This window comes from Pogoniulus pusillus, chromosome 28 (assembly GCF_015220805.1).
Source record: "Pogoniulus pusillus isolate bPogPus1 chromosome 28, bPogPus1.pri, whole genome shotgun sequence".
NCBI classification, from domain to species: domain Eukaryota; kingdom Metazoa; phylum Chordata; class Aves; order Piciformes; family Lybiidae; genus Pogoniulus; species Pogoniulus pusillus.
Window position 1 is genome coordinate 15772147 of NC_087291.1, and position 15370 is coordinate 15787516.

Below are 15370 nucleotides of genomic sequence, written 5' to 3' on the forward strand. Positions count from 1 at the left end.
ATATGAATTGCTTAAATTGTTAGTCATAAAGTAATTTGAAAGAGAAATGTTTCAGTGACTTGAAATAGACATTTAAAGGGTAGTATTTGAATTGCCTAAATTCTGCTAAGAGTTGTAAAACAATCTTGCAGAGTCATTTGAAGAGAAATGTTCTTTAAAATGAAGTCCTAAATGTTTCCAGATGAGAAATTAATTTCTGTAGTCAAGCAGGAGGAATGGAGAGCAAGAGCAAAGCAAGTGAGTAAGCTTTGGAGAGCATAACTCACAATGTACTGCAGTGAAAGCAAAGATCAGCTGAGGCAATCCAGGTTGGGAAGGAAGGATTAGGAAAAAAAGCTAGCACCCCACAAACCAAATGAAACCCAAAATCCCAAGACTAAAAGATGCTATTGCCAAGACAGGACCCTTTGTGCAATCTAAACAACCTAAACCTTTTGTTCAAGAAGGAAATCTTTCTCCTCTTGTCTTTCAGCACTGATGGAATTCTGTGATGCTTGTTAGATCAACAAATCCCTGAAGTGAATCAGATCTTTATTAATGCAGAAATTCCATGGAATTCTTTATCTTTTCAGTGCTGCTTGGTTGTAGAGTGGCTTCACCTAGTTGATCTTAGGACAGGATTAAAGCTGTTAGGACCTGTTTGACCACTCATTTATTTTTTCTGTTAGTTCTTTCTCAGGAAGAAAATGAATTGGGGAAATTTCTTCGGTCACAGGGTTCTCAGGATAAAACAAGAGCAGGAAAAATGATGCAAGCCACAGGGAAGGCTCTCTGCTTTTCTTCTCAGCAAAGGTATCTATGTCAGAATGACTGTCTGGGTTGCAAAGTACGTGGGATAAATGACTGCTGAGTCACAGTTGGTATAACTCATTTTGCCATTTGAAATGTGTGAAGAATAGAATGATAGGAAAGTTGTTATTGACTAAACCTTGTGTAGTATTGGCAGTGTTACTGGCTTGCTCTGTGGAGATCTTCCTGATTCTGGTTTTGGCCTTATGGACTTGTGTCTGTGTATGTCCAGACCCCTCACTTGTACCTGCTCAGCTCAGTGATTGTAAGGCTGTAAGAGTGCATCTGTGCAGCCTCTCTAGCAGTGGGATTGTAAAAGTGCTTGTGTCAAGCCCCTCTCCTGCTTGGTGGCACTTCTCCATCTGCAGAGAAATGCAAAGCAGGCTTGCTGTGGAGATATCTGGGTCCTGGAAGGGCAGGGGAGTGGGTAAAGGAATGACTTTTTCTGGACCACAAAGTTGCTTTATGATGTTTCAAGTAGATGGAGGAGAAGAAGGAGTCTCAATGCCATTTTCTGCTTTTACTGTGTACCTTAAACTGCCCCAGATCCCCACTGGCCTTATTCAGATTGGGTGGGAGCAAAGCAGTAAAAGATAAGGAATCCAATAAGAGCAAAGCAGGGAAAGATAAGGAATCCAGAGAGGGCCACATGCACAAATCCCCACATAGAATCATAGAATCATATGTTACCCAGAGCCCTTGATGCTTCCCTGGCCCTGTGCTTGCTCCAAGAGCTTAGGCAGCAGTACCTGATGGCATTATGAGTACTGAGATGAGTTTGGGGGCTTTTAAACAGAATTGAGGCTATGAAAGTTTCAAATTCACCATTAAGGGAAGAGAAACTTCTATTCCATACTTTACAGGATTTGGGGGGGCTCTTAACTATTAGTACTTCACAGCTTTAGCTTTAACAGTGCAGCTGTTTGGCTCACATACAGAGCCCTGAGTATTTGGTATGTTTATCTTGGGCTAGAATTTAGTCACTAGCACATCCAGCCACAGCCATGGTCTTTAAAATGCATGTAAGGCAGCTTTGAGCAAAAGAGCTCACATTTTGCTCCTTGATAAAGCTTAACTGTTTGTAGAAGTCTAAGAGTGTAACATGTCTGCATGAAGTGAATTTTCCTTTAGAATGCCTGGGAGAGTATTTGTAGAATGAGAAAAATGTGAGAGGGGGATAAAAAACCACCCAAAGACACTCTAAGAAATTCACCTTTTATTATATATCTTAATGCATTTAAAGGCATATTTTAAAGTTAACTCACATAAAAATAGTTTCTCCTTTTTTTTTTCCTTTGAGACATCCTCAAGTCTCTGTTGAAGTTGAGACAGCTTTTGTTTGTGTTACATAACAAATACCTAGCTCAGAAGCTGGAGGTGAGGAAGACCAGATTCCCTGGTTAGTGGAGCTGAAATCAGAAGTCCTCTTATGCCTAGGAATCCCCTAACTCATTCAACTGAGTCTACGTAGCTGTGTGGTACTGATTGAACCCACTCAGTGAGGTGGCTGCTGGCAACCAGGAGGGAAGCAGAAGCAGCAGCAGGAAGCAAAGCAGAAGTTGGAATAACCCTGTCTAGTTCCTAGAGGTCCCATTAGGAGCTGGAAATGATGGCATAGGGATGACAACAGTGTCCCCTACTGCCTTTCCAAAATGCAGTTGCTGGAAGAAACATTTAGGAAGATGCTTAAATCCTTACAGAAGTTAAATGTCTTTCATAGGAACTGTTCAGATCCCTTCAAGAACTAAAAGCAGGTTATTAGTTGACAAATGATTTCTTTATTTCCTTGTACATTTGAAGATTAAAATGCTAATGGAAGTGGTTTTGGTGAGGCTTAACTTGACAATCCTGTGGCATGTATCCAGTAATCAGTTGCCTCAGGTGCATTTTTGGAGTTAAACTGAAGCTGTGAGTAGGAATCATAGAATCATAGAATCAACCAGGTTGGAAGAGACCTCCAAGATCATCCAGTCCAACCTATCCCCCAGCTCTATCCAGGCAACCAGACCATGGCACCAAGTGCCTCATCCAGTCTTTTCTTGAGGAGTGCTAATAGCCTAGGTACAAGCAGCTTGGCTAACTCGAATACATAGGCAGGTTGTCTGTGTGTTTTATGTTCCTCTTCCACTTGCATGTGTAATTGGATGGTTTCTACTTGGACAAGAGAACTGCAAACACAATAATCATGGGCAGTTAATCCTTTCATCTGTGTCCCAAACCAAGCTGTAGAAGCATCTGAAGGTGGACTGGTGCTGAAGCAAACTCTTTTGGCTGTGGTTTATTCATCACTGCTAGGGTGCCACTGGTTGTATTTGCTGTCTGCATCTCGTTGAGCAACTTCTTTAACATGTTCCTCTCCTTCCTTTCTTTCCTTCGTGCCTTGCCCCAGGTTGGCCCTGCGTACTCCTTTGAGTAGGTTGTACCAAGAAGTGGAGACTTTCAGATACAGAGCAATCTCTGACACGTGGCTGACGGTAAACCGAATGGAGCAGTACCGGACTGAGTACAGAGGAGCTCTGCTCTGGATGAAAGATGTGTCTCAGGAGCTGGATCCAGATCTTTATAAGCAGATGGAAAAGTTCAGGAAGGTAGGAAGTTCCCTGTATGTGATGGTTTGGGTGTTACCTGCCCCTCCACACTTAAGAAAATCACCCTGACTAGACTCAGCCAAACTGGAAGTTGAATGAAGCTTTGTATTTACAGCTTAGCACAACATACAAGCAGGTATTTACAATCTACACAGCTACAGACAGTAATATACAAGTTAAAAAGTAATGCAGAAACACAGCAGCCCTCCCAGAAACCAGAGTCCCCAGGAGGGGCTCCCAACCACCCTTCCACCTTCTTCCCACCCCTCTACCTTACCCCAGACTTTGTCTTGTGTTCAAGGTGAGTTTGAAGAGTTGGCCAGGGGGGTTAGGAAGAAGACAGATTAGTTAGGCAGCAAGGTAGAGAGAGAAAAGTGCAGCCCAAAGCCAGAGAGCAAACTGTTATCTGTGTTTGTGTTCTTGTTTTTATACATCTCAGCAAGCCTCTGAGTGCAGCAGACATCACCATTGTTTGCTTTTCACAGCTTAGCATCTAATTCTTCTCACCAGAATATCCCAGATAGGCTCAAACTAGCACACTCCAGTTTCCTGATGAATGACAATGAAGCATGGTTTTGATCCTTCCAAGGAAGGTGCAATTCAACAGCACTAAGGATGCCATTTATCCAGGCTCATCTTTTCTGTGTGACTGAATTCCAGTTAATCTGATCAATCCAATCAACCAGACCATGGCACTAAGTGCCTCAGCCAGCCTTGGCTTCAACACCTCCAGGCACAGCGACTCCACCACCTCCCTGGGCAGCCCATTCCAATGCCAATCACTCTCTCTGCCAACAACTTCCTCCTAACATCCAGCCTAGACCTCCCCTGGCACAGCTTGAGACTGTGTCCCCTTCTTCTCTTGCTGGTTGCCTGGCAGCAGAGCCCAACCCCACCTGGCTACAGCCTCCCTTCAGGGAGTTGTAGACAGCAATGAGCTCTGCCCTGAGCCTCCTCTTCTGCAGGCTGCACACCCCCAGCTCCCTCAGCCTCTCCTCACAGGGCTCTGCTCCAGGCCCCTCTCCAGCTTCGTTGCTCTTCTCTGGACACCTTCCAGCACCTCAACATCTCTCTTGAATTGAGGAGCCCAGAACTGGACACAGCACTCAAGGTGTGGCCTGAGCAAAGCTGAGCACAGAGAACAAAATGCTCTGTATTTTGTGACCAACAAAGACTCCTTTGCCCGTGGTATCCACTTCCCTATGTATCCCATCTGTGCAACAGGCAAATCAAAGTAGACTTGGAAGGTTTTAACACTTGCAGAAAGTAAACTTTTTTTTTTTTTTAAATAAATAAATAGAACCAAAATCCCACATCCCAAAAATAAACTCCTCAGGCACAAAGTACTTGGACAGCTGTGGCTGAGCAAGGCACAACAGGTTGCTTTTAGTGCTTTACAGTTGTTAGTAGGCAAGCAGAACTGATGGTGGATACTCTAAGTCCTACATAATTTAAGTAGAGGAGTTACTGTCTTTTTTGCTCCATTCTTGCTTGCAGATCTTAATTGTGCCATAGCGTGGCAGTGTGAGGCTGGCTTTTAAGGGCTCCTTTTGGATCTGTAACAACCATAAGTCATGCTAGTTTTGTGGTGAGTAGGGTATCATGCCTAAAGATGTAAAGATTTGGCTTCTCCATACGTCATCACCAGGGAGATGTGTTGGATCTGGGCTGCATATCCAGTTAATGAAGCTGATGGTATCAGAGCACTTGAAAGTGAGTTTTCCTCAGACTTTTAATTACAAAAATCCTCTGTATTACCTTAGGAACTAAACATCCTCATTCTTTCAAGTAACCAGTGGTGGTTCAGTGATCTTTAATGCACATAGGGCCTCAGCAGTATTTGTGTCACCTGCTTATAAGGATGTTTTTCAACTGTGTAGCCTTTTATGCTTTCATCCTAAACTTACACAGATATGGTGCTTGGTTTTGCAGCCCAAAGCTAAATCAATCCAGATGGGCTTTTCCTACCTTCCCTCAGAACAGCTGAGGCTAAAAGATCAATAGTTGAGTCAGTGTTTTCAGAGCTGATAACATCGGAGTGAAAACATTGGCATTTTTCTAGCTCTCTTTCAAAAACAATGAGGCACTTGAAAGGGTCTTCTAATGCTGTTGGTAAGGCTTCAGTCTAAGTCTGCAAACCCCAGCAATGCTGCCCCTTCCAAAGTGGCCCAGAAGGCTGCAGAACAGCCTTTCTACATTGTTGTTGGAAGATAGCCATGAGATTGTAGCTGCTTGAGTTCAAACCAAGGGAACAGGTGAAGTATTTACTTTTCCCTCCAGAGATCAATAAATGCTATGCAAATTCTCTCTCCTTTTTTTTTTTCTTTCTGTTTTTCTTTTTCTCTGTTACTATTTTTATGGACACTGCAGTGCTCCTCTGGATACAGAAGTTTTTCATCCCAAGTTCTTAGCTTGAAGTGTTGCTTGAGGAGTGACAGGGAGTTGGGCCTGATCAGTTTGGAGAGGAGAAGGCTCTGAGGTGACCTTATTATGGCCTTTCAGTATCTTAAGGGGGCTACAAGAAAGCTGGGGAGGGACTTTTTAGGCTCTCAGGTAGTGATAGGACTGTGAGGAATGAAACCAAGCTAGACATGGGTAGGTTCAGAGTGGATGTTAGGAAGAAGCTCTTCAGCATGAGGGTGGTGAGAGCCTGGAAGGGGTTGCCAAGAGAGGTGGTAGAAGCCTCATCCCTGGAGGTGTTTAAAGCCAGGCTGGATGAGGCTCCAGACACCCTGATGTAGTATGAAGTCTCCCTGCCCATGGCAGGGGGGTTGGAACTAGATGATCCTTGTGATCCCTTCCAACCCTGACTGATTCTATGATTGTGTGAAACAACACCTTGGCAATGCTGTGATACTTCAAAAGAATCTGCATGAGTTAATACCTCATTGCCAAACTCTCCACCACTGATTTTTAAGGATCTTCAATCCAGGCTATTGTATCTGTTTGAAAACTCTCCACTGTGAGTCCTGCCCTGATGTTATAAAAATAGAGACCAAATAGTCCAACTGCTGATTGGCCTCCAGTGCCCTTCCTCCAGCTCTGGAAAAGGTAGGGTTTTTCCATGCATTTCTTGAGAAGGAATATTCCAGTGTGCAGAGAATGCCAGGCAACAGCCTCCTGTGTGCAGCCTGCAGGAACACAGAATTGAATTTTACTTAGCTAAGCTATCTCAGATGCTCACACGGTGCCATCAAACCTAAACCTGGCAGTGCCACTCCTAACCAGTGAAAAGGGAGAGCTCAAAAGGCTATGCTCATCCTTTAGCCAGCTATAAGAACCATCACATCTGTGACATGGTGAGGTGTGTGTTATGCTACATCAATAGAGCAAATTAATACTTTCTGGGTTTGGTTTTCACTTCCTCTTCTAATCCTCTGCTTCCCCTTCATTCTGAGGCTTGAATCAAAGCCTTAGTATCTTTGTACATTCCCACTGACTGTGCTGGCATCCCTGAAACACAGCTGCCCTGCAGCAGTGTACTGAGAATCAGGTACCTGGAGAGTTGGGCTCTGTTTCTCACTGTTTTCTAGTCCTGTCTGCTTTGCCAAAGCTGCTTTCCCAAGAGCTCTGCCTTTCTGTGACCCAAACGATGCTCAGGCAGGACAAAGAATTCATTGAAGCTGTGTAAGGGTAAGGAGTGATGCATGAGCAGAGCAGATTGATCTGCTTGGTGCCTGTCTCTATGGTACTTGGATGTTCCAGCAATGAATATGTGAGTTTATAAAACAGCATGCATTGGGGTGCTGTGTGGAAAAAGAGTTGTGTCTTGATCAGTGTATTTGATCAAAATAGGAGTCTGTGAGAGCAGAAAGTGGCATGGTTTGTGCTGAGCCTCCTTGCTCTGGAAGATTAGAATGACCCTGCCCCAGAGAGCAGAGCCCTGGACTAGTTCAGTGGTGCTAAGGAAGTGGAAAAGATTCTACCACAAGACAGAGTTTTTCCCCAAAGACCCTAAATGATTCTAGGGCCCTTAATGCCTAAATGTTACTTAGCATGCAGCTGTTTAGAAACTTGCAAGCTTGCAGCTGCAGTATTTGGGCACAGTTTGTCTCAAAATTCTTCCTAGTTCTGGAACCCTAAATACTTGAAATAAAATTAATGCCCTTCCATGGCATTTTAAAGGTGAATCTGGCAAAAAGAAAAGGAAAGGCAGTGAGAAAAAGGAAAGTTCAGCAAAAAGAACCCATAATGATATAACAGTAGCTTAAACTGCTGTAAATGTACTGATGTAAGGAGTGGCTGATCTGTTAAATATCCTTCAGGAAATAAAAGTTAAAGCTTGTGTGGACTGCTGGGGAGTAGTGAAGATGTAAATAAATCCATTGATTAAAAGATCAGGAGGAAAGTTGTGAAGTGTGTGTCCATTGTAAAAATCTTTGTGAGCATGGATCAGATGCCACAGCCTTCAAGGGGACCTGTATCTGCTCCTCTGCTGTCCTTCTGCCCAGCAGCATTCATAGAATCATAGAATGAACCAGGATGGAAGAGACCTCCAAGATCATCCAGGCCAACCTAGCACCCAGCCCTAGACAATCAACCAGACCATGGCACTAAGTGCCTCAGCCAGGCTTTTCTTGAGCACATCCAGGCACAGTGCCTCCACCACCTCCCTGGGCAGCCCATTCCAATGCCAATCACTCTCTCTGCCAACAACTTCCTCCTAACATCCAGCCTATCCATTGCCTGATATGAGCACTTATGGCTTGTGTGGCTGCATCATCTGCTGCTCACCTATCCATTAAGATCAGCTGCAAACTGCCCTGTAAACCTCAAAGCCCTGTGGAAACGTGTTGAGTGATTTTGAGGTTTCAATTCTCTCTCAGAAAGCTGAGAGAAGGCAGAAAGCCTAAGGAAGGAGAAAATAAACAACAAATATCATTCTGATCTTTGAAATAAGAACAGACCTGGCAGTTGTCATCCTTGTAAACTCAATCTCAGTTCATGGTAAAGACAATGGAAAGGAAATCTGTGGGCATTTAGAAGCTGGCAAACTGAGGAGTAAGTAAACAATGCAGGTTTATAAATAACATTACAGATTTGTTGTTGTTGTTCCTATTTTCTGGTTTGAATCAAATTATGAAATTAGGAGGAAAAGAACCAAACCAAACCTGCAGATCTGGATTGTTGCAGTTCCTTCTGAGTGATTGCTGGGGAAAATGAATTTAAATTTAGTAGAAAAATAAAAGCACTCCGAGGCTGAGTTGGGGATATTGGCTGAAGGACACTAAACAAAGTTTCAGAGATGGAAAATACCTCAAAGACCAACAAAACTCTTCCTGCCAGGGCCAGAATTGGCCATTTGTAATACATTTTCCAAGGGGTTTTCTCCATTTAAGAAAGAGAAGTCAGCTGAGGGTGACACTCTTAGAAGTTTTGGGGGTATCAGTTCACTTATTAGAAAGTCAACCAAAAGAAAATGTGCTACTGCTGATTCCATTTGCAGATGGTATTGAGGTGGAAAGTTGTTTTGGTTCTCCAAGGAGCAGAGTGTACCAACACCTCAAAGCAGAATGGCTTTGGCTGTGTGATCAATAGACTCAGCTGCCATGGTTACACACAGCAGTGTGAGTAATTGATGTTTAGAGCCAGCTACAGTCATCTCTGGCTACAACTTTGGGCTTTAAAAAATAGCAGTTGCCTCTGTTGCTTTTTAAGTGATGCTCACATGTTAAATTGAAAGGTTAACTTCATCTGGAAAACTTAAAGCACATTTACCTTAAGGAGAACATTTTTTGTCACCTGTGCATGGGAGAGAGCAGACAATTATCTTTTTGTGCTCTGGAAATGTAAGAGAGATCTGAACTGCTTCAGGAGACCTCACATTAGATAGAATCACAGATTGTCTGCAACTACCTGAAGGGAGGTTGTAGCCAGGTGGGGTTGGGCTCTTCTCCCACACAACCAGCAACAGAAAGAGGGGACACAGTCTCAAGTTGTGCCAGGGGAGGTCTAGGCTGGATGTTAGGAGGAAGTTGTTGTCAGAGAGAGTGATTGGCATTGGAATGGGCTGCCCAGGGAGGTGGTGGAGTCACCATGCCTGGAGGTGTTGAAGCCAAGCCTGGCTGGGGCACTTAGTGCCATGGTCTGGTCGATTGGCCAGGGCTGGATGCTAGGTTGGACTGACTGAGCTTGGAGGTCTCTTCCAACCTGCTTGATTCTATGATTCTGTGATTCCTTGTAAAAGCAAATGGTGTTTCAGTGCTGAACCTATTTCTTCTGGGCACTTTCTGCTGTGAAGTTTTTTCCAGGTTCTTCAATGTCCAATCCAGTCACCTGAAGTGAAGAAACCAAAGCATTCCGAGCTACTTTACATGGAAAACACTCAAGCATTTAAGGCAGTCGTGAAAGATGCCCCTTTTTTTAAAGCATGACCTTAAGCAGAAACGTTCTTCACAGCCTAAGCATTCTGCAGTCTTTAAATTACCACTTCCAATACCATTTGTAAGAATCAGGGTAGACAATAAGATAAAAATCAATACTTCTCTGAAGCCATTTTCTGTGCATTAAATAACCTCTGATGGTTGTTACTGCGTTAAAAGCAGAGGTACAACCTGCCATGGAGATGCCCTTTAAAAAGCAATAATGAGGGTATGCCACTTAAAAATAGAAACAGGCTTCTTGGAACAGATGACATCATCTGAAGAGGTAGTGCTTGGTGAATAGAGCTGCTTCCAGAGCCTGGTGCATGCCCTTGAGAGGTGGTTCATCATCTGTTCAGTTATTTGTAAGAAGAGTCTGAGGTGAGAGTCAGTAAATTGGCTATAAAATTAAGTGCTAGAGTCCAGATACTCTTTCTCTCTCTCCCCCTCTCCCTCTCTCTCTCTCTATATATATATATAGTAACAATCTCAATTCACATAACCTAGCTGAAAGGGAAAAAAAAGGTGGATTTGGTTAAATTGTCCATTTTCAGACTTTATTTGAAGGAATGGCAGGCACACACATCCTAAATAAAAATTCTGCCTGCCCAAGAGGCCAGCAGAGCCAATGACATCCTGGGCTGGCTCAGGAGCAGTGTGGCCAGCAGGGCAAAGGAGGTTCTTCTGCTCCTGTGCTCAGCTTTGCTCAGGCCACACCTTGAGTGCTGTGTCCAGTTCTGGGCTACTCCATTCAAGAGAGATGTTGAGGTGCTGGAAGGTGTCCAGGGAAGAGCAACAAAGCTGTTGGAGCAGAGCCCTGTGAGGAGAGGCTGAGGGAGCTGGGGGTGTGCAGCCTGCAGCAGAGGAGGCTCAGGGCAGAGCTCATTGCTGTCTGCAGCTACCTGCAGGGAGGCTGTAGCCAGGTGGGGTTGGTCTCTGCTGCCAGGCAACCAGCAACAGAACAAGAGGACACAGTCTCAATTTGTGCCAGGGGAGGTCTGGGCTGGATGTTAAGAGGAAGTTGTTGTCAGAGAGAGTGATTGGCATTGGAATGGGCTGCCCAGGGAGGTGGTGGAGTTGCCATCCCTGGAGGTGTTGAAGCCAAGCCTGGCTGAGGCACTTAGTGCCATGGTCTAGTTGATTGGCCAGGGCTGGGTGCTAGGTTGGACTGGCTGAGCTTGGAGGTCTCTTCCACCCTGCTTGATTCTGTGATTCTGTGAACTTGTAACATTTCAAAAGAATGCAACAAATACATTTTTACAGATCAGCAATTTAAATCTATACTAAAGTTCAACCCAAGTTTAGTGTGGCAATTATTAGCTCCAATATGAAAGTCTCAAATGTGATGTGGCAAAAACCAAGCTCCAAGAATTCATTTTTTTCATGTCTAATAATTGTAGAAGTGTTTAAAAGAAAATAAAATGCTTCATATCATATTTCATGTTTAACAAGAAAGGAACAACTGAGCACTGTTTTAACCTCATTATTCTGCTATGTTTTGGTCTTAAAATCAGAAAGGGAAAAAAAAATGATTGCTTAGGCAATTTCTGTTGCTCACATGAAAACTCTTAGCCTTCAGACTGGCTTGTGTGGGCAAAGCCCCCTAACCCATCTGGATCATTAGATGAATTCAGGACCCAAATGAAGTGTAAAAATACAAACAGAATAGGTTGTGAAAGGAGGAATGAGATTTGGAGAATTCCCTCAGCCTTCGTAATCTGAAAGGGGCAGGAGGAGAGCTGAGGAAATATTCCTTAAGAAAAAAAGAAATGAATTACAGATGTGACCAAGCTGCAGGAGAGGAGAATAAACAGGAAGGGGAATACAGCTGGTGGGGAAAACAGTGTTTACACAAGAGGACCCAAGTTTTCCTATGGTCACCACTGCCCAGGAATTCCTCATATACTTTCCTAAAATGCCTGGGCACATCCATAATGTAGTCCATCTGCTTTAACTTCATAAGGCTCTTCAGTTGCATGCTGCAGAGGCTCTGAATGCTTACAGAGGTGCTGTGTTTGGCTTTTCTCCTTCACATAATCACATTGAAGATCGAAAAAAGGTCAGCAGATAAAAGGTACTGATCTAAGTAGGGAAGAAACACCCTAAATCATCTCTGATTTGGGGATGTTCTGCCTCAACCTTGCTTAGATTTCAAATCACAGCATCACAGAATTGATTGTGAGGGCACCTCAAGGATTGGCTCGTTCCAACCTCTCTGCCATGGACAGGGACACCTCACACTAGATCAGGTTGCTCAGAGCCACATCCACTCTCGCCTTAAAAGCACCCAAGGATGGAGCTTCTATCACCTCCCTGGGCAAATTGTTCCAGTGTCTCACCGCCCTCATGCTGAAGAACTTCTTCCTAACATCTAATCTAAATCTCCTCTAGCTTGGATCCATTGCCCCCAGTCCTACCACTACCCAACACCCTAAAAAGTCCCTCAGCAACTTTCTGTAGATACTGGAAGACTACCACAAGGTCTCCTCGGAGCCTTCTCTTCTCCAAACTGAACAACCCCAACTCTGTCAGCCTGTCCTTGCAGGAGAGGAGCTCCAGCCCTCAGATCATCCTCATGGTCCTTCTGTGGACACATTCCAGCACCTCCAGATCTTTCTTATAATAGAGGCTCCAGAACTGGACATAGTGCTCCAGGAGGGGGACTCATGAAAGCGGTGTAGAGGAGGAGAATACTTATTCTCTGATAGCACATTGTGAAGTCTGAAGAGCACTACAGGAAGATTTATTTGTTTGGTTGGTGTTCCTTATAAGCACTCATTTCTGAGTTTGTATTTGGACAAAACCTAATTAAATTGCTTTGAGTTAAACAAGGCATTCTTGTGGATGGAGTTAGTGGACACCAGCCAGGAACAGCAGCAACAAAACACAGGGTGATGTACGACAGGCAGTGTGCTACAAACGAGTCAGGATTGTCTGGGCAAACTGATTCTTGGGTAAATCATGATTAGTTAGGCAAACCAGATGCCCACAAATCCATGGGCCTGATGGGATGCATCCAAAAGGAGTCAAGCAGACCTCAATGTTCTTTTCAGCAAATGAGATAAACTGAATTGTGTAGCTACTGGATGAATAAAATCATGGGAACAGAATCATAGAATCAAGCAAGTTGGAAGAGACCTCCAAGCTCAGTCAGTCCAACCTAGCACCCAGCCCTGGCCAATCAACCAGACCATGGCACTAAGTGCCTCAGCCAGGCTTGGCTTCAACACCTCCAGGAACAGCGACTCCACCACCTCCCTGGGCAGCCCATTCCAGTGCCAATCACTCTCTCTGACAACAACTTCCTCCTAACATCCAGCCTAGACCTGCCCTGGCACAACTTCAGACTGTGTCCCCTTCTTCTGTTGCTGCTTGCCTGTCAGAAGAGACCAACCCCATCTGGCTGCAGCCTCCCTTCAGGGAGTTGTAGACAGCAATGAGCTCTGCCCTGAGCCTCCTCTGCTGCAGGCTGCACACCCCCAGCTCCCTCAGCCTCTCCTCACAGGGCTGTGCTCCAGGCCCCTCACAGCTTTGTTGCCCTTCTCTGGAAGAGCTTCCTTGCCCTAAGGCTGGGTGCTAGGTTGGACTGGATGAGCTTGGAGGTCTCCTCCAACGTGCTTGATTCTATGATTCTGTAAATGTGTATGTGTTTGAATACAGGAGAGAGGGGAAGCTGCTTGGTAGGATTCCATTTCTGTGGCAGCTGTCACTACAAGATCAGAAGATGGCACAACTAAACTTTGTTCTTTCCAAGGGGAGAAGAAAGAGGAATGTTCAAGCCAGCCGTAACCTTACATCCTGACAGGGGTCAGAGAGCTGCTCGCATCTGCTGACTGTCAGTAGTTGTGCAGTAAGCAGTTTTGACCATGGCTTACTCATTATTGCCAGGCTGGAGTTATGTGCTCAAGGCAGTAAAACTTTTACAGGCTGAGTACAGAAGAACTGAGGAGGGAAATGTGGCATAAATGTGACACAAAGAGCAGATTTCATACTCTGCTGAATAGAATCCACAAAGAGAAGTCCTGGAGCATGGCTATGGCCTGGCTTTGTGGTAAATATGATATTTGTAGAATACTTTTAGGGGAAAATCCTCTATTAGGATTTAAAAAGGAGAGTAATTAACTCAGTGATGTGTTTTTATATCGATGTTAAAGAATAAAATCAAAGGCACCAAGACTCATTAAGCACTTTGCCCTTTAACGTGATGCTGTCCTTGACCCAGGACCACATACATGCACTTCAAACCAAGAAGAAAAAGGCATCTGACCCAAAGTACTGAGAGGACAAGGACAAGACTGAAAAATCAGGACAAAACTACATGTTCAGGAGAAAATCACAAGGCAATGTGGTCCAAGATCAGAGAATCCAAGTAATAGTTTGTCTGGGATGTGTTTGTATCCTGTGCATAACAGCTGCATCTCCAAACAATACCAGAGTAGATGTTTGGAGCTCTAGATTAAGGAGCTCTTTTGTATCTTTAATCACCATTTCATCTCTTCTGTATATTTCTTTTCTCCTTCCAGGCAGCAAATTGCTAATTGCAGCTCTGCTGCTACATTTGCAAGGTTTCTGCAACAGGTTTTCTGTGAAAGTGTTCTGTAAAGATGTAGCTCAGCTGTCAGCCAGTGGCAGGAGGAATCTCTGGGTAGAGTTTTGAGCAAGCACAGGCCAAGGGGATGAGATTGAACAAGGCCAAGTGCAGGGTTCTGTACTTTGGCCACAACAACCCCAAGCAGTGCTACAGGCTGGGGACAGAGTGGCTGAAAGCAGCCAGGCAGAGAGGGACCTGGGGGTGCTGGGAGAGAGGAGCTGAAGATGAGGCAGCAGTGCCCAGGTGGGCAGCAGAGCCAATGGCATCCTGGGCTGGCTCAGGAGCAGTGTGGGCAGCAGGACAAGGGAGGTTCTTGTGCCCCTGTGCTCAGCACTGCTCAGGCCACCCCTTGAGTGCTGTGTCCAGTTCTGGGCCCCTCAATTCAAGAGAGATGTTGCAGTACTGGAAGGTGTCCACAGGAGGGCGCCAAAGCTATGAGGGGCCTGGAGCAGAGCCCTGTGAGGAGAGGCTGAGGGAGCTGGGGGGGTGCAGCCTGCAGCAGAGGAGGCTCAGGGCAGAGCTCATTGCTGCCTGCAGCTGCCTGCAGGGAGGCTGTAGCCAGGTGGGGTTGGGCTCTTCTCCCAGGCAAGCAGCACCAGAACAAGGGGACACAGCCTCAAGTTGTGCAATCAGGGGAGACCTAGGCTGGATGTTAGGAGGAAGTTGTTGTCAGAGAGAGTGATTGGCATTGGAATGGGCTGCCCAGGGAGGTAGTGGAGTTGCTGTGCCTGGAGGTGTTGAAGCACAGCCTGGCTGGGGCACTTAGTGCCATGGTCTGGTTGATTGGCCAGGGCTGGGTGCTAGGTTGGACTGGATGAGTTTGGAGGTCTCTTCCAACCTGCTTGATTCTATTCTATTCTATTCTATTTTAGAGGAGAGATGAAGACTAGGGGCTGTTTACAAGGACGTGTAGCAACAGGGTGGGAGGCAATGGCTTGAAACTAGAGAAGGGTAGATCAGATTGGACATTAGGAGTAAGTTACAGAACCTGGCTTTAGACCCTAAATTATATAGTTTAGGGTCTAAGCAGTGCAACTTAG

At 45.0% G+C, this 15370-nt stretch overlaps 1 protein-coding gene across 1 annotated transcript in view; it reads left to right on the plus strand.

Annotated features, from left to right (window-relative positions):
- The window catches only part of ICA1 (islet cell autoantigen 1), a 61916-nt gene that overhangs the window by 17907 nt on the left and 28639 nt on the right, over nucleotides 1–15370 (plus strand). The window contains exons 5-6 of the mRNA XM_064166829.1: nucleotides 669–792; nucleotides 3179–3377. Coding sequence (XP_064022899.1) covers nucleotides 669–792; nucleotides 3179–3377 — 323 coding nt within the window. The remainder of the gene's footprint in view (nucleotides 1–668; nucleotides 793–3178; nucleotides 3378–15370) is intronic.